This window comes from Beta vulgaris, chromosome 7 (genome assembly GCF_026745355.1).
Source record: "Beta vulgaris subsp. vulgaris cultivar EL10 chromosome 7, EL10.2, whole genome shotgun sequence".
Taxonomy (NCBI): Eukaryota; Viridiplantae; Streptophyta; class Magnoliopsida; order Caryophyllales; family Amaranthaceae; genus Beta; species Beta vulgaris.
In genome coordinates this window covers 12583345-12610977 of record NC_079208.1, presented here as the reverse complement: position 1 = coordinate 12610977, position 27633 = coordinate 12583345, and the positions used below count along the sequence as shown (strand labels likewise).

General features: G+C 36.4%; 2 protein-coding genes across 6 annotated transcripts; both read right to left on the bottom strand.

Annotated features, from left to right (window-relative positions):
• Positions 1-1047: 1047 nt before the first annotated feature.
• Positions 1048-5837, bottom strand: LOC104896637 (protein IQ-DOMAIN 3). The gene is made up of 6 exons (XM_010683404.4): positions 4674-5837; positions 4080-4185; positions 3643-3987; positions 2976-3209; positions 2771-2893; positions 1048-2064 (listed from the first exon to the last, which is right to left on the bottom strand). The coding sequence occupies exons 2-6, from the start codon at positions 4155-4157 to the stop codon at positions 1372-1374; spliced, it is 1473 nt and encodes a 490-aa protein (XP_010681706.1). The 5' UTR covers positions 4158-4185; positions 4674-5837; the 3' UTR covers positions 1048-1371.
• A 16974-nt stretch (positions 5838-22811) lies between these two features.
• On the bottom strand, positions 22812-26071 carry LOC104884837 (delta-1-pyrroline-5-carboxylate synthase). Of its 5 annotated transcripts, none has more exons than XR_002039049.3 (6): positions 25625-26070; positions 25437-25532; positions 24921-25014; positions 24255-24405; positions 23307-23394; positions 22812-23229 (listed from the first exon to the last, which is right to left on the bottom strand). XR_002039049.3 is itself a non-coding variant. In XM_010669535.4 (4 exons), the coding sequence occupies exons 2-4, from the start codon at positions 24998-25000 to the stop codon at positions 23218-23220; spliced, it is 258 nt and encodes an 85-aa protein (XP_010667837.1). In that variant the 5' UTR covers positions 25001-25014; positions 25625-26071; the 3' UTR covers positions 22812-23217. The 5 variants fall into 5 exon arrangements, 2 of the variants coding, with proteins under 2 accessions (XP_010667837.1, XP_010667838.1); XR_002039050.3 differs by having other exon boundaries at positions 25437-25448; positions 25625-26066; XR_002039047.3 differs by lacking the exon at positions 25437-25532 and having other exon boundaries at positions 25625-26061.
• Between the last annotated feature and the right edge of the window lie 1562 nt (positions 26072-27633).

Here is a 27633-nt window from a genome sequence, read left to right as displayed (position 1 = left end):
CTCATAGGAATTCCAAGGTTTATATAGGAAGAATAAACCTTTCATTGACTAGAGTATCTAAACCATAACCCCCATTTTAATCAACCATCAAAGGCCTTTAATCAGCTGTTTAAGGACCTTAAAGGTCATTAAAATGAGGCCATAACATCACAACGGACATAAAACCATCAAGGCATCTTTTCGCATTCCAAGGCAGAAGACACGTCGCGACTCGCGAAAAAGCTCGCGAGTCGCGAGGCGCTGGTCGCGACCCGCGACACCTGTCGCGACTCGCGACGGGTCACTGGTCGCGACTCGCGACGGTTGTCGCGACTCGCGGCCAGTCTTCTGTCTCCCTTGTTTATCAATGCGTTTTGCCACTTGATGCACTCTAGCCTTTTGCATACTAGACCTCCTCCTCTTCTAGTACATACCCTTATGAGTTTCAAACCCATTACCCTATAAATGTTCCAACATAAACATAATGACGAAAATGAATATGCATGTTCGTTTGATATAAACATGATTCGCCCCTATGATAAATGTATTTAGGCTTTAGTCCAAACTCGTACATGTTCATTCTGGATATGGTGCAACTTCATTTTGAAACATAATCGTTTAGAAAATTAATACATTTGTTTGAAGAGTCAGTAATATATGGAGTGATTCGACAAACATTATTAATCGCACATTTCTTGTTGATCAATTTAGAAATACAACCTAAATTAATTGTTCTCTTTTAGGAATGCTTTTGACTACGTGCCTAGAAGAAATTTCCGGCCACTGTTCTAACACGGCGAAGAAACTTTCTAGTTAAGAATGGAGTATATAGAACATATGGGAGATGTTTTTCCCGCAGATGATTGTGGATAGCAATTAGCATAATGGACTTTCAGAAGGTAGTATATGCAAAACAGAATCTGCTTTTTTATGATCCATTTTCTTTCACAAAGCAGAAAACAAAACAGCATGTGGGACAAATCATAAGCTGGTGCAACAATAAGAAAAATTCATATGATCATGCTTGTGAGAGTAAAATGAAGCGAAGCAATGAAACATAGATTGCAACAATGTTGCTTCAAGGAATTCATATTTTCATTACATGTAGAAAACGCGAAAAACCTGTACTTATAAACTGTATATGGCAGAATTGTTCAGTTGGCATGACATTCTCACAGGTAAAAGTTCTTGCCATATCAGTTAAATCCGAAAATGTCAGTGTTTACAGCAGGCATCATCATGCCTTTATATATCCTCAATGTAAAATAAAAATAAAAACAAGTTTTTAGCAAACAATTACAACTCTGAATTAAGACTATGCAATAGGGACTAATCACCCGAACAAACACAAATCAGGAGTTTTTGAAATGAAGTATATAATTAAATTAATTTCTAAATATGGTCTGAGATAGAATTAGCATCTGCATTGGAGGAAGTTGACCGCCTTGATCTAGCAGGAGAAGCAGGCTGAGATGCCCTTTTCTTAGCAGAACTAACAGATGATCTGTCAGGTGTGACACTCTTTTCCCTCTTTGGATCACCTCCTAATCGCGACCTAGCCTTAGCAGATTCCGTGGCTGCCATATAACTTGGTACAGTTTGAGAACTAGCTAGGCTCTCATCATCCCTACTAACTGATGAACCTGTTACACTATTTCTCCTTGATTGTTGTTCTGACTGCTGACTAAGCGTACTTCTTGCATCGTCATCTGGACCCCACATGCTCATTCTTGGGCTTGCTTTTGGGCTCGGGGTTCTCAACTTGCGTGCTGCTGCAGTGGATTTTGAAGGAACACTAGAGGTGGACAAACGACCACCAGTAGAAGAGCGAGTTTGTTTTGGGATGGGTGTTGGGGAAGGCTTTTCAGTGTTGTGATGACGAGCATGTTTTTTAGGAAGCTCATTCCCAAACATAATGGTCTTTGAGATCTTAATACGAGGTGAGTTATCATTGCTATCAGGAGTAGTTGCAGTCTCCCATGGTCTAGCAGCTAACCAACGCTCTAACCAGCTCCAGCCCCAATGGGGATTGTTTACATCCATAAACATTGTGTTGGCAGACATTGATGATGCTTTCCATGCTTGCTGTAGAGTATATGATTTCATGTAGGTGAATAAATTTAGCTATTGCTTCATCTTCTGTAAATTTAAATGATGTTCTAGTTACCACTTTTCCTAAAGGAAAGAGTATGACTAAATAGCAAACTGTTTTTACCAAACAAGAAAGGAAATGGGATGGATCCCGTGCAATTGGAATTACCTACATGCCTCTTTCTCTATTGTTTATTAACTTAGAGTTCACCATTTAGTCTTTTTCTAAACGAGCTAAAGCAATCTCTAGGGGACGAGTAATTTGATCCCCATGGTTAAGGAATCAATCCCACTTCTTGTACTTTAGATTCCAAAAGGTCAACAGTATTCAAGTAATGTTCTAGAATCGTAACAAAATGATAGAATGATTTGTTGCAATGAACACAGAGTAGAAGGAGAAATATATAGAAGAACACGAATTTTATTTATTGAACCAAGATTTGAGCCTAGCCCAATCAAAAAAACATTGTAAGTGGAAGGGAAAAAATGATAAAATGAAAGATATTGCAAATATACACGCTCACAAAATATGCTTGCATGAGAAGGCATAGGTAAACCTCGTGTACATGAGTTTTTGCATTTACTCCTCCCCATTCCATTGTCTTCTGGTTTTTAAATTTGCTTTTTCTACTCTGAAATCCTTGGTTTTCTTTGGGCATGTTGCTGGCATGTAAGCGGGAAAAGAATTCTATGTAATTACCTGATGAGTAAATGCATAAGCCATAGTCCTTTCTCTTCTAATGGCTGCTTCATGTCGGCTTTGCATCTTTGCTTCGATCTCTTTCTTTGTCTTTCCACTGCTATCCCAACCATCTCCATTTTGCTGCAAAATCTTTGACACATCAAAACTTGACAGAAAGTGAGACAGCACCAATTTGTAGTCTAAAAAACTGGAAGTTACCCACTTGTAATTTGTCAAGCTCCTTGGCTTGCTCTTTAGCATATTTCTGCTGAATGTGTTTTTGACGAGCCAGATTCTCCTCAGCCATCCTCTGCCTTCGCTCATGTACCTGAGTCTGTACACGAGCTAATGTTTGCATAGACTTCAGAGTATTTGCAGTCTGACGTTTTATTGCCTGTCCTTGCATCACTGTTTTCAACCTCATCAATCCTCGCAAAGCACGCAATGTTCTCCTTCCCTAAGAAGCGAAAAACAAAATTAGTTTCACAATGAAATAAGCATCAACTTTTCTAATACAAAACAACCAACGTATAAACGAAAAAGGTTTTCTATTAAACATGCTAATCTAGCTTATACAAGTATACAATCAGCATAACTGGCAAAAGTCATATGCCACACTACTTTAGTTCGTACCAAAGCAATCGACCACTTTCTAGTTTTAGTAAGTTAAATTTTGAAATATCCTGTATTACCCTTTGAACAATTCCTAAGATAAACTACATTCCTGAATATTACGGTAAGAATTGTAGCAGAATTTCTTTGTAATGACACCGAATCAACATGGCTTTTGATGTTTGAGGCCAAGGAGTACAATATGCTCATGATCTACAGAAAATATTATCTTTATTCTCTAGGACACATCATCATAATCTGTTGTACTAGGAAAATACCATATATCCTCGAAAAGCTGTCTGAATCTTAATGGCCGCAGCTTCCTCCTTAGACTTGCTAGCAATAGGTGGAGTAGTTGCTGTCAAACGAACAACCTCAGCAGCAGCCTGAGCCGCAGCAACAGCAGCCTCAGCTGCCTTAGCAGTTGCAATAGCAACAGTATAGGCATGCTTTGTGTGTTCCTTATCTACTGTACTTGATTTTGCTGGTTCAGCAGGAGGAACCACTGCAGCAACGGTTGGCTGAGGAGGTAACGTTGCTGCAGGGGCAGTTTCAGCTGGTATGGTGTTCGAACCAGATCGTTTCTTCTTCTTGAACCATTTCTTCTTCGACTTTCCAGAATCCTGAAAATTGAGGGAAACAAATTGGAAATGAGCTAATGAAGGTTGATTAGTTGACTTATCATGAAGTAAAAATGATCATTATAAGTAAAAACCTGCTGGTTGATGTTCTCTTTTGCCTCAGGGTTCAGGGCTTTCTTCATTGCAGAGAACCAATTTCCTTTCCTACCCATTTTTGCATCAGTTGACCCTATCAAACTCCTGGTTTAAAGATCAAGCTTAAACCATTAAGTTATTTTGTGTTCTTCCCAAATTTTAGAAGCAAATTATATAAATATATGATAGAGTATAAATCCATTCATGGGGCCTCAACCATCAGCTTAAGCTTTTGGTTGAGTTGGTCCTTTGACATGATATCAGAGCCAGCATGACAAAAAAGTCACGGGTTCGAATCAGCTTAAACTTTTGATTGAGTTGGTCATTTGACAATATAATTAACATTTTGATGTGAGCCATTTTGAAACATGATAATACTCCTAGATGATCCTTTTAAAAAAATCTCCTAGATGATAAAAAGTCAAAATAAAATAGTAAAGCTGAAAAACTGCAATAAGTTACCTTGAATTACACAGCCAAAAAACTTTTGTGCAACCCATTGAATACCACTATGGTATATGAACTTGATGAACACAAAATATATATTGGTACAAAATTTATAAACAAAAACAGAAGAAAAGAAAGTGAATTACCAGGTTTTACAAGTCTTAAAACTTCTTAAGAAACAAATATTGGTGACAAATGATGTCTTTTCGCCTTATGTCTGTCTCTATCTTTGGAAAAAGAAAAAGAAAGGTATGAAGAAGAAAATAAGAGTGGACAAGTTATTGCAGGTACGTGACAATTCTGTAAAGGAAGACAAAACGATCAGAAATATTTGAAGAATTCAACGATGTGAAGGGGAATATTTGAGGCTGATGAGAATGAAAGGGCGTGGAGGACAAATAACAGTTAGTTACACTGGTCGTTGCTCCTTAGTGTAGCCCCACTACTCTTTCAGTTTTTTTTTTTTTTTTTTTTTTTTCAGATAGTGCCGAACCCCACCTCAAGGAATTCTTTTTTTTCCCTCTTTTTTCTTTTAGGGAAGTTTTTAAAAAGGCTCATCAATCTGGTCATTTGGATCGGGTGAAAATTGGAGTCGAATTTAGTTAGATTTGGTCATTCTTCGAATACTTTACTTCTTGTATTTGAGTTTACATAGGGTCATCTTCAGACTTCAATTAGACCGATTCTTACCTATAAAAAAATATTATAAATATATCCAATAATAATATTATTATTGTTGTTACTAATTAGGGGTAGGGATGGGCAAGGGTAGGGTCTGGGTCGGGTCCAGCTGGACCCTAGACCCGGACCCTAAATTTTTTTGCAGACCCGGACCCGGACCCTAAGGGTCTGAAAAAATTGGACCTTGACCCAGACCCTTAGGGTCTGGAGGGTCTAGAGGGTCTGGAGGGTCCAGGCTTGAATTCTTTATTTTGTCAAATTTTCAGCATTATTAATATCAATAATCATCTGAAATTCACATGAAACAAACAAAAAAAATCGCATGAAACAAACACAAACATATAAATTGAAAAAAACAAAACAAACACAAACTTATAAACTGAAAAAAAAAACGAAACAAACACAATTCACAAACATATAAATTGAGCAAACAAAAGCACAAACATACAAACTGAAAAAAAGAAAACAAACACAACTTACATAAGAGTTCAGAATGGGTGTTTTGGTGTTATACTTAGGTTTTAGTCTTTTAGAAAATCAGTTTGTTTTTTTTTTTTTAAAAAGTAAAAATGTATATATTAAATAAGTTTAGGGTCTAAGGGTCGGGTCTGGGTCCAAAATTTTAAGACCCGGATCCGGACCCTAAAAATCCACTTGGACCCAGACCCGGACCCGGACCCTTAAATTAGGGTCGGGTCCAACAGGGTCCAGGTAGGGTCCTGGACCCATGCCCATCCCTAATTAGGGGGCGTTTGGTTTGAGGTATTTAAGAAAGGGTAAGGGAATTAAGTAAGCTAATTTCCTTACTTGATGTTTGTTTATTTGTGTTATTTTATCATTTCCTTTATCCCATCCTTACCCCCAAAGTCCTTTACATCCATTCCTCACCCTCCCCTAAGGTTTCACTTACCCTTTCCTTGACCAACCATTGACCTACCATTGGCCACCTCCTTTACCACCCACCACTGTTTGACCCCACACCAACACCACCCACCACTAGAGATGGCAATGGGTAGGATCTGGACAGGGTCCTCTAGGATTCAGATCCAGATCCGTTTTTTAGGCAAGGATCCATATCCTACTCGGATCCACTAGGTAATAAAAATGAGGATCCAGATCCAGATCCGTATGGATCCTATGGATCCAGGTCCTAAACGGATCCAAAACAGATCCTTGCCTATTGTCTTCAAACTAACCTAATTTTCACAATAGTTAAAGATTTTAAATGATAAAGTTATCTAATATCAACCAAAAAATACATTTAATTTTTGAAAACTAACCATTGCAACTACTTACAAGTATTCAATTATCAAACTGTAGATTAGTTATCAACCCAATTTTCGAACTTAATTATCCTAAAAATTCGCACAAAAAATCACACATTAATTATAATAACAATCCGAAATTCAAGCGAAAATCCGTTGTACATGTACTAACTAATATTATAATATTATCAAAATATAATATTAAATTATAATAATATTATAAAAATGGGTAAACGGATCTGGATAATAATTTAGGACCCGGTCCAGATCCGTTTTTTTCAAGGAGGATACATATCCTACCCGGATCCATAGGGTCCAAAATTTGAGGATCCAGATCCGTTAAAAATGGATCTGGATCCACGGATCCGGGTAGGGTCCATTACCCACTGCCATCTCTACCCACCACTGCTTGACCCCACACCAACACCACCCACCATCACCCCTCCACTCTAACCACCGAAATGCTACACCTCCATCACCGTCACCGCTAACCACCTACCGAAAAACCTTCTCCAATCTCAAAAAAATAGTTCCATCCATCCCAAAACCTTCCACCACCCTCGAAAAACCACCCCACCCACCCACAACCCACCACCAACCTCGAAAAACCACCACCCTCACCCATAACCCACCACCCCGGAGAAACTTCCTCACCCCAGCATGAAACCAACCATCGCGACCGAATGGGTAGGGAGCGGCTGCCAGAATGAGGGGGTTGTGGCCACAAGGGGGGTAGGGGTGTGACAACCGAAATTAAGGGGTTGCAGCCAGAAAGGGGAAGGGGTGTGACGGCCGAAAGCAGGGAGGGGGGATGTCCATTGGCCGGAAGGGAAAGGGCGGGCAAGATTGTGAAGGGTGAGGGGTGATTGAAAGAGAAATGGTGGTGGTGGTGGTTGTAGAGTACAAAAGTTGTGGTGGTGAAACGTTAGGTTTTCTTAGATATATTAAAACAAACAACATAGTAAATCTAAAGATTTATGTTTCCATTCTTCTTATTTCCCTTTCTTAAACCCTTTCCCCTTTGTATACCAAACCCCCCCTTACTATTAAATCATGGAAGTAGCTTAGTTCGTGCCTTATCCTACTACTACTAGTATAGGAATTCTTTTTTAAAATGCATTTTGTTAAAATCTTTCTACAATATAGCTTATTGCATGCATTATCCTACTTCTACTACTATAGGAATTTCAAGAATATGCATTTTGTTAGTCTTTTTACAATATGACAATATGTAGTGGTTTAGTAGTGTTATTTAGATAATTTTATATTAGTATTAAAGTCTAGGTTTAGAATATACGTAATATTTTTTAGAAAATATGCAAATGTTAGGTTTGGTGGAGATAGGCAAGCAAGCCCAAGCGAGGAAGAGCCCACCCCCAGCAGCCCGGGTGGGCAGACATGGGCCCGGGCGGGAGACTTGAACCTCGGGTGGGCGCTAGCTCGAGTTGAGTTTCTGCCTCCAAGGCAAAATATTGGACTGGACCGTGCACCGGGCGAGCTGCTGCTCGGCCCAGGCGGGCAGTCTTGGACTGCCTCTTTGGGCACTTTCGCCCGAACGGGCAACTCTTAGGCCCAGGCGGGCGATTTTTCGGGCCCAGGCGGGCAACCCAGTCTGCACGTGTTTTTTATGATTTAAGTTTCAATCATGGCTGTTTGATTACTTTTGCTCCTTGTAGTATAAATACTCTATTTTTCTGGTTTTAGAGAGTGTAACACCCATAATTCAAAGTTCAAACTTGGAGCCTCATCTTTTCAAGGGTTTTAGGAGAGAGAGTGAGAGAGTGAGAGAGCGAGAGAGTGAGAGAGTGGAAAATTGTATGTTCACCATTAATTCTCCATTGATTCTATAGTGCAAGTTTGTGGGTTTTTCTCGTGGAGCTCGGGTTTCCCACGTTAATAATTTTGGTGTATTCTTTCGTATTTTCTTTCCTCTTTGCATTACTTGGTTGTTGTTTCAATTTCATGTTTCTTCTTGGTTATTGTTGATTATTGCACAAACTAGTTAGCACTTGTTTCAAAATCCCAACAATGAGTATCAAGAGCTAAGGTTTAACTTGGGAAAGTGGTTTAGTGTTGTGTTGGTAAACTAGGATTTGTGGTTGAAAAATCAAAGTTTCGATTTTTTGGTGTAGAAAAATTAAAGTTTCGTTTGTTTTTAGCCAAAACTTCCTTCTTAGAAATTGTAGATCTCAAAAATTTATTGAACTTAGGCTCAAAAATCACTCGATTCCGATTATTATCCTATCCGTTATGGCCTCTGCAGGTTTCGCAATTCTGCTGCCATATTTCACTCGCGATTTCGGTATTTCACTTTTTTTCTCTCCCTTTTTCTTTTCTTCTTCCTCAAGTTTCCATTAAAGACTATATTTTTATGCTTTCTTTTAATGTTAATCATGATTATTAGTTTTAATTTGCTGTTTTAATAAGTAATCTTGATTCATATATATTTTATATTATAAGAATAAAAATTCAGATTTGTTATTATGGTTAGATTGAAGTTTTAATCATTAAAGCATGGATTTTTAGGGTTTTAATTACTAGAAAACCATAATAGCATATTAGATACTATGAGATTGATTTAGATTATGATTTTAAACACGTTTATATATATAAAGAAGGTTTATTGATTTTTAAAGTAGCTGGAATTTCAGAAAGGTTTTTATTAATAGAGTTTTAAGAATTTTAATTACTAGTATGGTAGTATCATGCTAGGAATTAAAAGTAGTTGAAGTTTTGATATTAAAATCAGCTTTTGAACGTATTTAAAGGGGATTTTAAATATTTTAGAGTTGCTGTAATTTTTATTTAAGAGTATTAATTTCGGATATATTGATTTCTAGGCGAAGAATATTCTGTAGGACACTTTTAAGGAGTTAAAAGTGGCATGCCGACTAGTTTACACAAGTACGTACATACCTGTGTGCTACGTGATTAGTATCATGATTTAAGGAGAACAAAATTTTAGTATCATGTATAGGAACTTATTATGTTCATATATATATATATATATATATATATATATATATGATTTCTAGTATTTGATTGTTACATGTTTTATGCCTGTGTGCAAGCATGTGATTTGAGATTTATTATGAGTACTAGATTGTATGGTTGTATGGAATATTTGATACAAGCATGAAAAGAAGTTTTATTTATTAATTCGCATGAGGAATTAATATATGTTATAGAGATTGAATCATGTTATTCATGTATTCCCTAACAAGTTTTATTTTCACTATCTTATGAGGACTGTGGGCCTTATTTGGTAAGTTGAAAAGTTACCTTTTTAAAGGTCAGATTATTGTTGGTTAGGTTCAACAAATAAGAAAGTTTAGATTAAAAAAGAAAAAGTAAGTCTTGGATTGTAAGTTGTGATCACTTATTAAATTCTAAGATAAAAAAAGTTCTGTTGTGACTGTCTGATTATTATTTTTGTGTTGCTTGTATGTGAGTCATAACAAATGACAATTGGAAATTAACGTAAAGTGTAACATGAATAGTTATAGACTTTAGACTGGTGCACGTCTAGAGTTGGACATTAGGGGGTTGGAGTACATGGTGAGCGTGCCATGGGCTATTTAAGGAATGGATTGATCACCATCCCTCTTTTAGTTCAAAAGTTCCTCGATATCGCAGGTCATTCTGGAATACGGAGTCATGACTGTATTTCGTCATCTTAGTGAAGGCATTAGTTTATAAGTCAACTCGTTCCAATAACTATTCCATTAAATTAATAAAAAGATGTTTAGAGTTTAGTTCAGTAAGAGTTGTCTGCAGAATGTTATATGATTATACAATGATTTATCCCTGCACGTTATTGTTTAGTATCATGTTAGGAATGCTTATGTTCTAGTATGTAGTACTCAGCTTTGCTGATTACGTGCTTTGTTTGTGATTGTGATCATGGCTTTGCCTTATTGAGCCTGTGATCATCCTTTATGGGGAGCAGATTCGGTATAGCATCGACATTACAGGTTCGCAGATGTGCATCATTAGGAATCTGGAATGGAGAGATTGTGTAACTAGTTTAGTTTACTTTCTGCATGAACATATTTTATTAAGTTGTTTGAGTTGGTTAAATTAGATTGTTTAAGTTCTAAACACTTGTTTATTTATTTATTGAATTTTTAACAAAGTTAAAGTTTAGTTAATTGTTTTCCACTGCAAAATTCTGAATAAGCCGATACATTATCACACGGGCGATAATGCTTTGGTAATTCTCTAAGTTTTATATTATAATGGTATTTCTGAAAAGAGAGAATTATCGGGGTGTTACATTCTCTTCACAAGAAGTTTTTCTGAAGTCAAAATAAGGAAAGAAATGTAACCCCACTAATCGCATGGGATACAGTTTGCAGACCAAATCCCATGGGGCTTAGGCCTTAGAAAAACTTTGCCAATGAATAAGCCTTTATTGCCAAACTTGGTTGGAAAATTCTCACCGAAGTTCATAATTTATGGGTTAAACTCATTTCCAACAAATATCTTCAAAATCAATCATTTTTTTAACTGCAAACCTAAGCCAAATGACTCAACTATTTGGAAAAAAAATTTACTTCAACGACCATTACTCCATAAAGGCATTCGTTGGAAAATTGGAGATGGTTCTCAAATTCTTTTTTGGCTCTATAACTGGTGCCTCGAGGAAAACTTAATGATCATCTTAAAGTTAAATGAAAACTAGGTTTATGTTAACCTGTTGTTAAAAGATTTTATTTTACCAGATAAATCTTGGGATCTTATCAAATTAAAAACTCTTCCCCTGGACCATATCATCAAATGCATTAAAGGCATCCCATTACCGTCTGCCTCCCTCCATGATGAACCTATCTGGGGCCCTAGTCCTTCAAGACTATTCATGATGAAGTCCGCTACTTGGCTGGCTCATAACCTTCCACCTAGCAAGGAAAAATGGTCTCAACGCTGGATTTGGAATCTCAATATCCCGCCAAAGCTAAAGATTTTTCTATGGCAGATCTGTCATAATAGTCTTGGGGTTCGTGCAACCCTTGCAAAAAGAAATATCATTCCTTTTAGTCATTGCGCCCTTTGTGCCACCTAGCTAGGAGGAATCCATAGATCATATCTTTGGACATTGTTCAAAGCTCCTCCCCCTTTGGCAGCTTAAAGAACTTAACAATCGATTGCCCAATTCCTTAACTAGTGCCACTTTTTTATATACTTTTTCTAATATTAAAAAGAATCAAAGTTACGCTTCTAATTTGGAGTATTTGGAAAGAAAGAAACAATATCACCTTGCATAACGACTCGCTTAATATTTATAGGATTCTTCATAAAACAAAATTTCTTTTCTCAGAATGGAGTCTTAAGAATGCAGTTGATTACTGCAATTCCTCTAGCTCCCCATTTTTCAACTCTTCTTTCCATCCCTCCACTTCCACGTACCATTCTTCAATCTTGGTGGCTTGGAAGCCTCCATCTTCTCCATTTTTCAAACGCAACTTCGACGAATCTGCTCGTGATTCTTCAGCAGCAACATGTTTTATCATCCGAGATTCTGACGCCAACTTAGTCAAAGTCGCAGCCTTAAACATTGGTACATCTTCAGTCTCGGTGGCAGAAGCTACAACCCTTCCATGGAGTCAGGCTAGCTATTCAAAATGCTATTACTCATCTCCACATCGAAGGAGATAACCTCATGGTTATCAACTCCATCAAATGCGTCTGGTCCCCCCCTTGGCAGATCGCCCACATCATTCAAGGTATCCAGAATTCTCTCCGCTCCTTTTCTTTTTGGACTATTCGACATGTCTACCGGGAAGCAAACAAAGTAGCAGATTGGATTGTCAATGTTGGTCACCTCATAGATTCTAGTTTTTGTATTGAAAATTATACCCATTCAGCTCTTCATTCAATCCTTGTAAACGATAGGGTTGGAGCTCCCCTCGTGCGGAGGGTCTCCTAACCTTCTTTTTCCTTACCTTTTAAAAAAAGTACATGTTTTGTCTTTTATCTATCTTTTATACATATGTACAGAGAGTAATAATGTTTAAAATAATTCTGACAAATTGACATCATTGAAAATATAGAGAGAAGAGGGAGAGAGTGTAACACCCCCAAATTTCTCTCTTTATAAAGAATATATTTTAATATAAACACTTGAGAAACTTGAGAGTATTACCGCCACGTGATAACGTTAAAGGCTAAAATACTAACTACTAAATTAACAATGCAGCGGAATTAATAAAAATAACTTCTCTTTATTGATAAATAAAAATTTATTGTTTCAACTAAGACAAAGGGAAATATAAAACATAAAGACTACTAAACTAAGCTATGTAGTACTCCTCACTAGCTCCCCATATGTAGTATGCATCAATCAACCTGAAAAATCTGCTCACCAAAAGGATCATCACAGGGACAAAGCCATAAAACAAACAAAACAAAATGCGTGTCAGTAAAAATACTGAGTACATGTATATGCGGAAATTTAAATAATTTACTAAACACTCAAAATACTACTCATATAAACCTTCCTTGGATACTTGAAATAACTTGTATAAATTCCTTGGATACTTGTATAATATAACGTATATAACTTTAATAAAACTCCTTTTTCCTTGCCTAGGTACCTTTCCTAAAGTGTGCACGCCCCCCAAGTTTAGTATTCCTTACTGAGTCTATTACGAGGGGAACTACCTTGTCCACATGACTTATACAAAAAGTACATGGGTAAAATAATATAATAGCTACCGTTCTTGTTAGTAAATAACAAGCCGTGGCCTCTTTATAGTTGTGATCATAAAAGATCATATATCTAATCAAAATCTTTCGGAAATAATCCTCCTTTATAAGTAATTCTTTTATAAACTTTTAGCCATATAAAGGCATAAAAGTAATAACTTACTCATAAAATCATCTTAAGTAATGCATTTAAGATAATACTAATAGAAATAATAATGATCATAACACTAGAAATAATAAAGTTAAGAACTCGGTACTATGCAAGAAGTATCTAAAATAATGCATTCTCAACCTTTAAACAAAAATAACATACATATTAATTAAACTATAGCAGTTTATTTTTATACGACTCGACGCATAGTATTTCGGAGGATAACATTATATGTCAAAAGCACTACAGCCGCCATATGCATAGTATTATTTGACAAAAGCACTACAATTACTAATGAAACATGTCAGTATGTAAAATATATAGCCCTACTATATTCTACTATTGAAGGCAAAACCACACTGACTACTAGCATGCTCATGAATTAAACGTATAACCAAGTAAGTGGTGTGAGTTAAAGCAATAACATGTTTTACCCATTAACTCAAGGTTATAAACTGACGCAAACCAAACTTAGTTAACATTATGCGGGTGAAATAGAAATTCATTAGGAAGTGCAGACTAAAATCATACTTAAATACGTACGTCAATTCAAGATAACAATCCTAGGAACATGATACTATATGTGCATAACAATATTAAAAATCTACATATACACGCACCTTCAAAATAATAACTACTAGGGAGAAAAATAGAGAAGGTAGGCTAAGAGGGAGAGAGGGTTTAAACTTGAGAAAAGAGATTTATTCCTCAAATTTGGTGTGAAGAATATGGTGGGTGGAGACCCCTATTTATACTAGTTGGGGTAAATAGGATAAGAATAGGAATAGGAGCTAAAAGATAGATTCTTGAGAAAAGATAATTACTTTAGGTAGGATAAACTATCTTTTATGATAATATAGCTAGAATAGAGGAATATTCCACAAGATAAATAGTCTAGATGCTAAATAATCAAAAGATAAAACAAATTAACCCAAAAGATAAATCAACAAAATACAAAGTTATCAACTTGGAACAAACTAACTCACTGGCGTGAAGACTTCACGTCATTTAAAGTTTTTTTTTTTCTTTTTTTTTCTTTTATAAACCTTTTGTAAATACTTTTTGATATTTCTTTTTAAAATATCTTCTAACTACTTGGATTACAAATTGTAAACTTAGGCCCAGTATATAATTTGGGCTAGAATTTATTTTGAAAACCCCATAATTTAATATAAAAGCCTATTTAAAACCTTAATAATTAATAAAAGCCTTTTTAGTATATAAAACCTTTTAAAAAATATAACTAATAATTTACTAAAAAATACGGAGTATTACAGACTACCCCCCTTAAAAGAAGTTTCGTCCTCGAAACTTACAGCAAGCAATGCAAGAGACAAAGCAAGTAGGACACATATACCACCAACTTCCTATAAAAGTAAGTTGATTCACATAATAACTCATAAAATATGCCAAACAATATGGTTCTAAGTCAAACGCGCGAAACTCTATCGTATTCTACCCCCCTTAAAAGGAGTTACGTCCTCGTAACTCTACTACTAACCTTCTGCAAACAACTCTGGATATTTCTTTCGCATGTCAGCCTCTGCTTCCCATGTTGCTTCTTCAGACTTTTGATTAGACCAGAGCACCTTAACAATTTTAACATCTTTGTTTCGGGTACTTCTAACCTTACTATCTAAAATCTTAATAGGCCTTTCTTCATAGGACAAGTTCTCATCAATTTGAACTGTTTCAGGCTGCAACACATGCGACTTATCTGGAATATACCGTCTCAACTGAGATATATGGAACACATTATGAACACGGCTTAATTCAGTGGGTAGGGCTAGCCTATAGGCCACTTTTCCAACTCTATCCAATATTTCATATGGGCCTATAAACTTAGGGCTGAGCTTCCCTTTCTTTCCAAACCTCATCACACCCTTCATTGGTGATACTTTTTCGCCCACTTCATATTCTTCTTCCCTACGCTTCAGATCAGCATAGCTTTTCTGACGATCTTGGGCTGCCTTAATCTTTCCTTGGATCATCTTAACCTGTTGCACGGTCTCTTCAATCAATTCAGGCCCAAGTACAACTGTTTCACTTATATCGTTCCAACATAATGGGCTTCTACATTTCCTACCATACAAAGCCTCGAATGGTGCCATGCCTATACTTGAATGATAACTATTGTTGTAGGAGAACTCTATCAAATCTAGATGATCTTCCCATGAACCCTGATATTCCATGACACAAGCTCTTAACATATCTTCTAAGGTTTGTATGGTCCTTTCAGTCTGACCATCAGTGGCTGGGTGAAAAGCAGTACTCATCAATAGCTTCGAACCAAAGGCTTGCTTAGCTTCTGCCAGAAGTTAGACAAAAATCTGAATCTCGATCAGACACAATATCTTTCGGTACTCCATGTATTCTCAATACATGCTTGATGTAGGCCTTAGCTAGTTGATCCATCGACCATGTTGCCTTCATAGGTATGAACACTGCAGACTTGGTCAACCTATCGACAATTACCCATATCGTATCATTTCCAGATTTACCCTTAGGTAACGCAACAACGAAATCCATCGAAATAGAATCCCACTTCCATCCTGGCACATCTAAAGGTTGGACTTTTCCTTGGGGTCTTTTATGTTCACTCTTCACCTTTTGACATGTTAAGCATTTGGAAACAAATTCCGCTATGTCCAACTTCATACGAGCCCACCAGAAATTCTTCTTTAAATCCTTATACAACTTATCACCCCCTGGGTGCATCGAATATGGAGAATTATGACCTTCCTCCATGATTTTAATTTCAAATCTTCACAAGCTTCGGGTATACACCACCTTCCTTCCATTCTTAAACTTCCATCTTCATGAATTTCGAAGTCTCCAGCATGACCCTCCCTCACCTTTTCTTTTATCTTTTCCATCTTTTCATCTTTTAATTGAGCTTCCCTAATTTGATCAAACATCGAGGGTTGGATGGTCAATGCACTAAACATTTTCTCTACTTCTCCATATTGCATAACTTCAAGATTCATCTTCTGAAAGTCTAAACACAGTTGATCTGCCACCACCATAGTGCTTAAGGTATGACTTGTCTTCCTACTCAAGGCATCTGCCACTACATTGGCTTTCCCTTCATGGTATTGGATATCCAAATCGTAGTCTTTTATGAATTCTAACCATCTCCTTTGCCTCATATTCAAATCCTTTTGGGTGAAAATGTATTTCAAACTCTTGTGATCTGTGTATATCTTACATGTCACCCCATACAAATAATGACGCCAAATCTTTAAAGCAAAGACTATTGCGGCTAACTCTAAGTCATGAGTAGGGTAGTTGACTTCATATGGCTTCAGTTGCCTTGATGCATAAGCAATGACTCTTCTATTTTGCATTAAAACACACCCTAGACCATGTTTAGATGCATCACTATATACTTCATAAGTATCACTCCCATCAGGCAAGGATAACACAGGGGCTGTGGTTAGTCTTTCTTTTAGGATGGTGAAGGCTTTCTCACATTCTGGGCTCCAAATAAACTTGGACTCCTTCTTCATAAGGTTGGTCATTGGTCGGGCTATTTTCGAGAAATCCTTAACAAAACGTCTGTAATAACCTGCCAGACCTAGAAAACTTCTTATATCAGTCACATTCTTTGGAGTAGGCCATTCACTAACGGCTTCAATCTTTGCTGGATCAACGGCAACACCCTCCTTAGAAATGACGTGGCCTAAAAATGCCACTTTTTCCAACCAAAACTCACACTTCGAAAACTTTGCATACAATTGCTTCTGTTGGAGGGTTGACAAAATTATTCGGAGGTGTTTCTCATGCTCTTCTTTATTCTTAGAGTAAACCAATATATCATCTATAAATACTACCACAAATTGGTCTAAGTATGGCTTAAAAATTCTATGCATGAGATCCATAAATACTGCTGGCGCATTAGTCAATCCAAAAGGCATTACTGTAAACTCATAATGGCCATAACGTGTCCTAAAAGCGGTCTTAGCAATGTCCTTATCAGCAATTCTTAACTGATGATACCCTGACCTTAAGTCAATCTTAGAGAAAATTCCAGCTCCTTTCAGTTGGTCAAACAAATCATCGATCCTTGGGAGAGGATACTTATTCTTAATGGTCACTTGGTTCAACTCACGTAGTCGATGCACAACCTTAGACTACCATCCTTCTTCTTTACAAACAAGACAGGCGCACCCATGGGGATACACTAGGCCTTACGTAGCCCTTCTCTAATAACTCTTCTAATTGGGTTTTAAGCTCATTCATTTCAGCTGGAGCCATACGATATGGTGCTTTAGATATTGGGCCAGTTCCAGGCATTAGATCTATGGTGAACTCCACTTCCCTTATTGGAGGCATTCCAGGGATTTCTTCAGGAAAGACATCCTGCAAATTCATTAACTACAGGAATATTCTCCATCTTTTCTCCTTCTACTCCCAACTTTTGTATACTACACAAGTACAATGGATACCCCTTTCTTATACAGTTTTGAGTTGCATAGCAGAAATCATTCTTGGACTGGGCTTCTGACTGATTTTTCTATAGGTTACTTTGACTCCTTTTGGGCCTTTCAAGTCACTTTTTGGGCTCTGCAGTCTATTTGGGCTTTGAATTTTCCCAACCAATCCATTCCCATAACAATATCTAGGTCATCTAACTCGAATTCAATTAAGTCTGAAGGAAATTCTACCCCTGCTATAGTCACTAAAACATCTCTATATAGCTTAGAAACGTTAATGACATCTCCAGAAGGTATGACTATATCCATGCTTATAAGTTCGGGTTTTCCCAACTTAAGTTTCTCCACTAAGGTTTTGGAAATAAAAGAGTGAGAAGCTCCTGAATCAAATAAAATCTTAACTGGAATAGAAGAGATGAAGAAAGTACCAGTCACTACGCCTGCAGTCGTTTCAGCCTCACGATTGCTCATGACAAACACTCGACCTTGATTATTTGTCTTAGCCTGATTATCTCCTCCGTTCCCATTCTTAGGAGGAACACGATTATGGGTCACCACTTGCTGTTGGAGTCCTTTATTCCCATTACCTCCCTGATTCTGGGTCGGCTTAGGATTTGCTGATGTTGAGTCTTTCTGGAAGCACTCATATTCTCTATGGCCTAACTTGTTACAGATCCTACAAGTTACCAGATTTCCTTCACAGTCCCTTCCTGGGTGGTTTCTTGGACATCTTTTGCAGTAGTAGACTCTCTTGGACTTTCCATTTTCAGATTGACTACGATTGTTGTTATTCCCATTACTTTTATCATCCTTTCCTTGCTTGAATCCTCCATTAATCTTTTGACGCTTATCTCCACCTTGAAACCCATTACTAGACCCTTTCCTTTTATCTCCAGGATTCACTTCCAACTCTCTTCCTTGATCCCGAATAGATGGGCAGCTCTCCCATACACTTCTCAAGGCTATTAAAGTTAGCCCCTCCAATTTCCCTTGAATGGACAAGGTCAACCCTTGCTCAAATCTTGAGCCTTCAAAACTTCAGTTGGAACCATTTCAGGTGCAAACCTCATTAACTCTATAAACTTAGAGTAGTACTCATTGACAGTCATGGTCCCCATCCTTAGGTTGGTAAACTCTAGGCACTTCTTTTTCCTTAAGTGAGGTGGGTAAAACTTGGTTCTCAAGGCTTCCTTAAATTGCTCCCACCCAAAATCCTCTTGAGTTGCCAAACTCCTTCCTTTGGGACCACCATAAATCAGCTTCCTCTCTTAGGTAGTATGTAGCATTGTTGATTTTCAACTCATCATCACACCTAACAGCAGTAAACAGTTTATCAAACTCTCTAATCCAGTTCTCAAGACTGGTGGGTCCTCTTTTCCATCATAGACAGGTGGATTCCTAAGGCTACTTTCTTAAACACCTCGCCAGCTAGGTCAGGCTCTTGTTGACGGTTCAGTTGAGAAGTCATAGCCTTAGCCAAATTCTTGGTCAGAGAGGTCAACTCCTTAAGAGTTGCTCGAGTTTTGGATCTACTTCCGGGTCTACTGGCCATTTCTTCCTGGAAGAAACAAACTACTTATTAAGTGATCCTACTAAATTTGTAATTCATACAACAATCATGATTCATAATATGATTGACAAATTGCACATAGCATAAAAAGAATAAACGAGAATTTTATTTATTGATCCTTGAAAAGGAATGCTAACATATATAAAGAGTAGTAGTCTAATTACAGAACTACTAATTATTAAAGCTACTGAAAACTGCTAATCTAACATTTTCCTAAAAAGTTCTCTTATTAGTAAATAAAATCAGATGGATCTTGATCTCTTGCTTCATCATTGGCTTGGTGTCTAAACCATTCATCATCAGACATAGGGTGATATTCCGGAGGTGATGAACGGCTACCCTCTGTGCTTGGTAGGTTGCTTTGAATATTAGAGGGTTCAGGACTAGTAGTAGGTTCATGGTCAGGATGGCTAGGAGTTTGATATGCATTCATCATAACTCGTGCTTCTTGTTGCTCTTTCCATAATTCCGCATATCGGAGGTCAAATGTGAAATAAGGTACGGTAGCTAGCCAGATTCCTTCTTGGTAATGATCCCTCATGTTGGGCATCCCATCTAATAAAGTCATCACATTGTAATACTTATTATATAGCCAATGGTAGGGTTCAATGTAGGGCAAGTGTTCTAGAAGCAAAGCAACCATTGGTCCATGATAACGAAACTGTTGGTATCCTTGGTCTATTAAAAAGTTTGCATACTTCAGAACAGCACGCACATAATCAGTCACAGTTTGAGCATCTCTTTTTACTAGAATACGTAAGAAAAATGGACTTTGACTTGCCATAATAAATCTGTGGTAAAAACAAATACAAATTAGTAAGTACTATACGTATATTGTCATAAAGACAACTAAATCTCCTTCTTATGAAAATTAATAATATTTTCATATTTTGCTAGACATAATGTCATACAATTATTCATAAGAACAATAATCTGATTGTAAATAAGGAAACAAAGAAAAAAAATTCAAACTATTTGTATTTTCGAAAAATTTAAGTATATAATAAGTTTTTATTTCAAATACTAGGTTTTTCGTGTATGGAAAAATTAATCGAGGGAGTTCCCAGGAAAGAGAGGTGCGGCACAAGCGGCCAACTTAAGTACCAAGTCTTTCCTTAGCCAGAACTTTCCTCAGAAAAATAAAGCCACACACTTATTCCTTTCTTCAAAATAAATAAATTGGAAAATATTTATATTTGGAAATATAACTTTATTTATGCAAATAAAATGCATATAACTTCATTTATGCAAATAAAATGCAAAAAATTTATGCACTAAAATGCGAAACTCTAACTTATATGCCCTTCCTAAATCTACCCAGACTCTCATTAATAAACCTTATGTCTGATGATATATTTTAATATAAACACTTGAGAAACTTGAGAGTATTACCGCCACGTGATAACGTTAAAGGCTAAAACTACTAACTACTAAATTAACAATGCAGCGGAATTAATAAAAATAACTTCTCTTTATTGATAAATAAAAATTTATTGTTTCAACTAAGACAAAGGGAAATATAAAACATAATGACTACTAAACTAAGCTATGTAGTACTCCTCACTAGCTCCCCATATGTAGTATGCATCAATCAACCTGAAAAATCTGCTCACCAAAAGGATCATCACAGGGACAAAGCCATAAAACAAAACAAATCAAAATGCGTGTCAGTAAAAATACTGAGTACATGTATATGCGGAAATTTAAATAATTTACTAAACACTCAAAATACTACTCATATAAACCTTCCTTGGATACTTGAAATAACTTGTATAAATTCCTTGGATACTTGTATAATATAACGTATATAACTTTAATAAAACTCCTTTTTCCTTGCCTAGGTATCTTTCCTAAAGTGTGCACACCCCCCAAGTTTAGTATTCCTTACTGAGTCTATTACGAGGGGAACTACCTTGTCCACATGACTTATACAAAAAGTACATGGGTAAAATAATATAATAGCTACCGTTCTTGTTAGTAAATAACAAGCCGTGGCCTCTTTATAGTTGTGATCATAAAAGATCATATATCTAATCAAAATCTTTCGGAAATAATCCTCCTTTATAAGTAATTCTTTTATAAACTTTTAGCCATATAAAGGCATAAAATTAATAACTTACTCATAAAATTATCTTAAGTAATGCATTTAAGATAATACTAATAGAAATAATAATGATCATAACACTAGAAATAATAAAGTTAAGAACTCGGTACTATGCAAGAAGTATCTAAAATAATGCATTCTCAACCTTTAAACAAAAATAACATACATATTAAGTAAACTATAGCAGTTTATTTTTATACGACTCGACGCATAGTATTTCGGAGGATAACATTATATGACAAAAGCACTACAGCCGCCATATGCATAGTATTATTTGACAAAAGCACTACAATTACTAATGAAACATGTCAGTATGTAAAATATATAGCCCTACTATATTCTACTATTGAAGGCAAAACCACACTGACTACTAGCATGCTCATGAATTAAACGTATAACCAAGTAAGTGGTGTGAGTTAAAGCAATAACATGTTCTACCCATTAACTCAAGGTTATAAACTGACGCAAACCAAACTTAGTTAACATTATGCGGGTGGAATAGAAATTCATTAGGAAGTGCAGACTAAAATCATACTTAAATACGTACGTCAATTCAAGATAACAATCCTAGGAACATGATACTATATGTGCATAACAATATTAAAAATCTACATATACACGCACCTTCAAAATAATAACTACTAGGGAGAAAAATAGAGAAGGTAGGCTAAGAGGGAGAGAGGGTTTAAACTTGAGAAAAGAGATTTATTCCTCAAATTTGGTGTGAAGAATATGGTGGGTGGAGACCCCTATTTATACTAGTTGGGGTAAATAGGATAAGAATAGGAATAGGAGCTAAAAGATAGATTCTTGAGAAAAGATAATTACTTTAGGTAGGATAAACTATCTTTTATGATAATATAGCTAGAATAGAGGAATATTCCACAAGATAAATAGTCTAGATGCTAAATAATCAAAAGATAAAACAACACTAGTGGAAAAAACATCAAGTGCTCCGGTTAAAAACCGTACAAGTGCTCCGTATTTGACTCGTAGCAGACGCCATACGAGCACTTGAGAATTTATCAAGTGCTCCGGTTGAAAGCCGGAGCACTTAGATTCACAAGTGCTCCGGTTGTATTAAAAACCAGAGCACTTGTGAATATTATATGCTCAAAATAATTCAAGTGCTCCGGTTGATAATAAAAAACCGGAGCACTTGTGAATCAAGTGCTCCGGTTTTTTCTTATCAACCGGAGCACTTGGCTATATTTTTTTTAAAAAAAAAAAAACCACTGCTACTGCTAGCATGCAAGCTAGCAGCAGCGAGTAACATAATATAGAAATTAACTACTAGGCAAGGGTTGGAGGATCAAATGATAGTAAAGAAGAAGATGAAAGGTGAAAATGAACTGTGAGAGAAAAGTCAAGATATGCAAAAGTGTTCACAATCAAATTATAAAGGGTACGACGTTCAAGACTGAATATATGACGAGAGACTTTAGAAGGTAAAAAAAAAACTATAAGAGGGTGAGTTAATTACAATTCCTCATTGCCCAAGGTCAATACATAAAAGTTCTCTAGATAATCAACTAGTCATGCACTACAAGAAATTATTGGGGCTTTGACACTTTAATTCAACTGTCACTAACAGAAGACTAACAGAAGGAGCAGACACCAAACTCAGCATGTCCTTGAAGCAGGTTTGATCAGAATGATCGATGCAACTTGAGCCACAGCACACTTTCATTCAAATGATCGATGTAACTTGAGCCACAGCACACCCACAATGATGGCCTTTTGAGTCCAGAATCGTAATGTTCAGATCATCAACAAGACTATCCGGAAAGCTGTGTCAACAATATCTATAAGATCAATAGAGATCTTTACTCAAAGAAAAATCGAAATAGCAATGATATATACATACAAAATATGAGTTTCACCAGAGCCCGGTTGCATCTGCACTGCATCTTTATTAGAAGAGCTTTTCAGACGCACCATACAAATGTATGTTTCTGACAAACATCATTATAGTAAGTTTGGAGTCATGAAACATCTCATGCATACACATTAATGGTTAAACACAACAGAGCAAAACCTAAAGAAAAATAAATAACACTATGATTAATACTGTAAATAGCAAGACAAGTCCCCATTTTAAATTCCATATGTAATGTAATAAATACTGATAATGCAGCCTGAAATTTGGGCTAATTACATGTGAGTGAAGAGTGAAACACTGGAAGTTAACTTAATGATCTATAAATAGAGAAACATTGTTCACAATAAGAAAGGAGTACTGATAACATCGTGACACAGAGGAAGTGGTAACAAGTCATCGAGATGTGAGAATCTAGAGGATTTAGAAGCCTATTACAGCATTGAAACAAATATAAGTGCTTAGATGAGAAGCGAACGTAGAGGGCAGATGCTATGCAGTAATAAATAATTCAAAAGTAGCAATTGCTACAATAAGAAAGGGGGTACTGATGCATCTTGACAAAGAGGGGAGGATTTGATTTTAGTCGATGAGTCATGAAATTCCAGAAGACTAGATACCTATCACAGTATTGGAACAATTATACATAGTGCATTGGACTGCATTGCCAAGTTAATCATAAGTGCTTTGATAAGAAGACAACACGGAGGGCAGTTGATGTGCAGTTATAAACAATGTACCCATTGGACTGCATTGCCAAGTTAATCATATCCAGCTTGTTGAGCAGCAACAATGTCAGCATTATTTTCAGTCTTAATTAGTTCTTCGTTCTCTTCTTAGGCATCAGCTATGTCAAACTGAATTCTATGTAAAGTAGCTCAAATCTTAAAAAATGATCTGATCTGCATAAAATAATCACATTGAGAAGAAAATAACCTGAAGCATCCTGGAACACTCTCTTGCAGCAACTGCCATCTCACGTGCACCAGTTTCTTCAGCTAGAGCCCATAATTGAGCATCCTTGTGAAATAGAGTGCCAACACGCTGGCCTTTCAGTACTTTGACGATATTGTCTGTTGCCTTCCCACTTCCAAAAGATTACAGAAAAGAATCAGGTCAAGGGAACTTTATAAGATAAATCAAGAAGATAAATTTACTCAGGAAGTAGCAAAATATTTCAATTTGAATGTTACATATTTTTGTGTGTATTTATATATACAACGAAATTAAGCATGCCACCCTTTATATAAGAAATAGAATCAAAGTTTAAAACCAGGATCTAATCATATTACATCAGGTTATGGCAAACTTTTCATCAATATTAAGAGACTTACATAGCTATAGTATTTCACTTGAATAGAATCTAATGACGCTATATGGAAAACTGTTTGATGATAAACATGTGAGAGGGAACAATTTGGTATATTTACGTGGTATGCATCTCACACTAAATTCTCTCATGTTTACTGGTGAACTTATCACCTTTTAGCCTTTTTCAAACTAAATTTACAAAGCAAACAACGAAAGAATATATATCAACCAATACACTAAACAATAATGAATCAATATGTCAAAGGAAAGGGTAAAAAAATAGGCTCCAACTTTTCCAAATGGCGGAGATTCGCCCTGGAGTTTTCAGGGCCTGATCGAGCAAATTTAACGCTATCCTGAAACAGCACCATCTCAACAGTGTTACCTAAACATAAAAACCAAAATGCCCGACGTTAGAATTTATTCCATGAAGCTAAATGATGGTATCGTTCATAAGAACTACATAAAGATAAGTATAATGGATGGGTAAAAGATGGTAAAATTCTTATAAACTGTGCTATATGTCTCCAGTAGATCCCATTGAAAGTTAAAGCTGCAGTTTATTTTGCATATCCTTCAGACAACCTTAGGGGACAAATACACTGTTTGCAGACCTTAAAAATCAGGTTCTGTCACTGATAACTTAAAAAACATTCTATCTTGAGTATTATGCAAATTGCAGAAGTTTTTAACATGATTTCAGATAATCAACTTGCTAGAAAAAGGTTAACAACAACTTAATGTATACATATGCATCTGCAATTCTGCATCATGCAATAATACAAAGTCTGAGTGCTAAATAGGTACCTCTAGCATCTTCTGCAGAAAACGCAGGTACGGGTCAGATGATTGCGCAGATACAATTTCGACAACAAAGAGAAGATCAAAACCTTAACCTTAGATCTATAAGTAAGTCAAATTCGATTCATACACAATCGCAAGAATCTCGCAAAAACCCTAAAAATCGAGAAAAAATAGATTAAAAAGAAATTTACCTGCCACCGTGAGAGAAGGAGACGAGGATGCTGGTTGTGTCTGTCACTCCATCATCAAGGAGTCGTGGCGGTCGTCTGCTCTCGCATTAGGGTTTTGAGTTGGGTCTTGGAAGAGGACGATGTGTGAATGAGAGATACGAGAGTGACGAGGAATAGGGATGGGTTTTGGTTTGCTGGTTGTTTCCGTCACGACCCTGGGAACCGGAGAGGGGAACCCCATGAATGGAATAGAGAAGATGGAAGGGGAGAGACTGAGAGAGATAGAGAGGGGGGTTCAAGTTCAACGAAGTAATTAGAGAGTAAATGCGGGTGCAAGTTCAACGAAGGGAGGGAGTTTTGGGCCCAAAAGAAAATTCTATGCTCCGTTTTTCGGCCCAATCGGAGCACTTGAGATTTTTTTTATTTTCAAAAAAGAAATGAAGATCATGTGCTCCGTTTTCAAGCTCAACCCAAGCACTTGATAAGTAGCACAAGCATTTTTTTCCACTAGTGCAAATTAACCCAAAAGATAAATCAACAAAATACAAAGTTATCAACTTGGAACAAACTAACTCACTGGCGTGAAGACTTCACGTCATTTAAAGTTTTTTTTTTCTTTTTTTTTCTTTTATAAACCTTTTGTAAATACTTTTTGATATTTCTTTTTAAAATATCTTCTAACTACTTGGATTACAAATTGTAAACTTAGGCCCAGTATATAATTTGGGCTAGAATTTATTTTGAAAACCCCATAATTTAATATAAAAGCCTATTTAAAACCTTAATAATTAATAAAAGCCTTTTTAGTATATAAAACCTTTTAAAAAATATAACTAATAATTTACTAAAAAATACGGAGTATTACAGAGAGAGGTTTTATTTCATGTATTTCTGAATGAATACAGAAGAAACTAGTACAATGTATTTATACTTGTTTATTACAAGACAGATGATGTAATAACCTCTCTAACAAACATATAACTAACTTCCGAAAATGTAGGAGAGTTAGTTATGAAATGATTAGTAATGATGACTCAGCATGTAAGCTGTTACAAGCTGTTATTTAGGCAAAGTAACAGAAGCTTCTGAGGATGTTATTATATCTTCAATACCCCCCCCTCAAGCTAGAGGTGGATGAAGAAGACATCCCTAGCTTGGACATCAAGTGAGACAATAGAGGAGAAGGTAAAGTCTTTGTCAAAAGATCAGCCAGTTGTTCTCCAGTAGGAACATAAACTAGCTCAAGAAGACCTTATAAAACTTTGTCTCTTGTGAAATGTATATCCAGTTCAATATGTTTGGTTCTCTCATGTTGAACTGGATTCTTGCCCAAATGTATAGCTGACTGATTATCACAATTCAGCTTGATAGGAGTAAGATGGGTAACACATAGCTTAGTGAGAAGTCTAACTAGCCATGTAATCTCAGAGGCAGCAGCAGCCATGGCTCTGTACTCAACTTCTGAAGAAGACTTAGAAACAGTAGTTTGCTTCTTGGATTTCCAAGAAATAGGGCTATTACCCAGCAGCATGATGTAACCAGTTACAGATCTTCTAGTGTTAGGGCATGCTGCCCAATCTGAGTCAGAATAGCCTTGTAAAGTGAGCTGAGTAGAAGCTTGAAGGAGTATGCCTTGACCAATAGTACAAGCTACATAGCTTAGGAGATGTTGAAGAGCTTGAACATGATGAGTTCTAGGAGTATGAAGGAACTGACTGAGAGTTTGAACAGCAAAAGAAATGTCAGGTCTTGTGTGAGTGAGGAAGTTCAATTTTCCCACCAAGCACCTATATTGATTTGGATCAGCATAGAAGTCACCATCTTCTGCTAATAATTTAACATTTAGAGGCAAGGGAGTTTTAGCAGATTTAGAAAGATCTAAATCACATTATGCTAACAACTCTTTAGTGAATTTCCTTTGACTCATAACAATGCCATGAGAAAGTCTAGAGATCTCAATCCTAAGGAAGTAACTCAAATCCCCTAGATCTTTGATGCTGAAAACATGATGTAAATGAGCTTTGATGGTA

Excerpts from the sequence above, each read along its gene's own strand:
- LOC104884837 (XM_010669535.4), bottom strand. The coding sequence starts at position 25,000 with ATGGTGCTGTTTCAGGATAGCGTTAAATTTGCTCGATCAGGCCCTGAA. Across the intron at positions 24,406-24,920 it reads AATCTCCGCCATTTGGAAAA|TGGGAAGGCAACAGACAATA; the intron begins GTTGGAGCCTAT and ends ATCTTTTGGAAG. Across the intron at positions 23,245-24,254 it reads AGTGTTCCAGGATGCTTCAG|ATATTGTTGACACAGCTTTC; the intron begins GTTATTTTCTTC and ends TTGATCTTATAG.
- LOC104896637 (XM_010683404.4), bottom strand. The coding sequence starts at position 4,157 with ATGGGTAGGAAAGGAAATTGGTTCTCTGCAATGAAGAAAGCCCTGAAC. Across the intron at positions 3,210-3,642 it reads CAGCTTTTCGAGGATATATG|GGAAGGAGAACATTGCGTGC; the intron begins GTATTTTCCTAG and ends TTCGCTTCTTAG. Across the intron at positions 2,065-2,770 it reads CTTATGCATTTACTCATCAG|CAAGCATGGAAAGCATCATC; the intron begins GTAATTACATAG and ends TATACTCTACAG.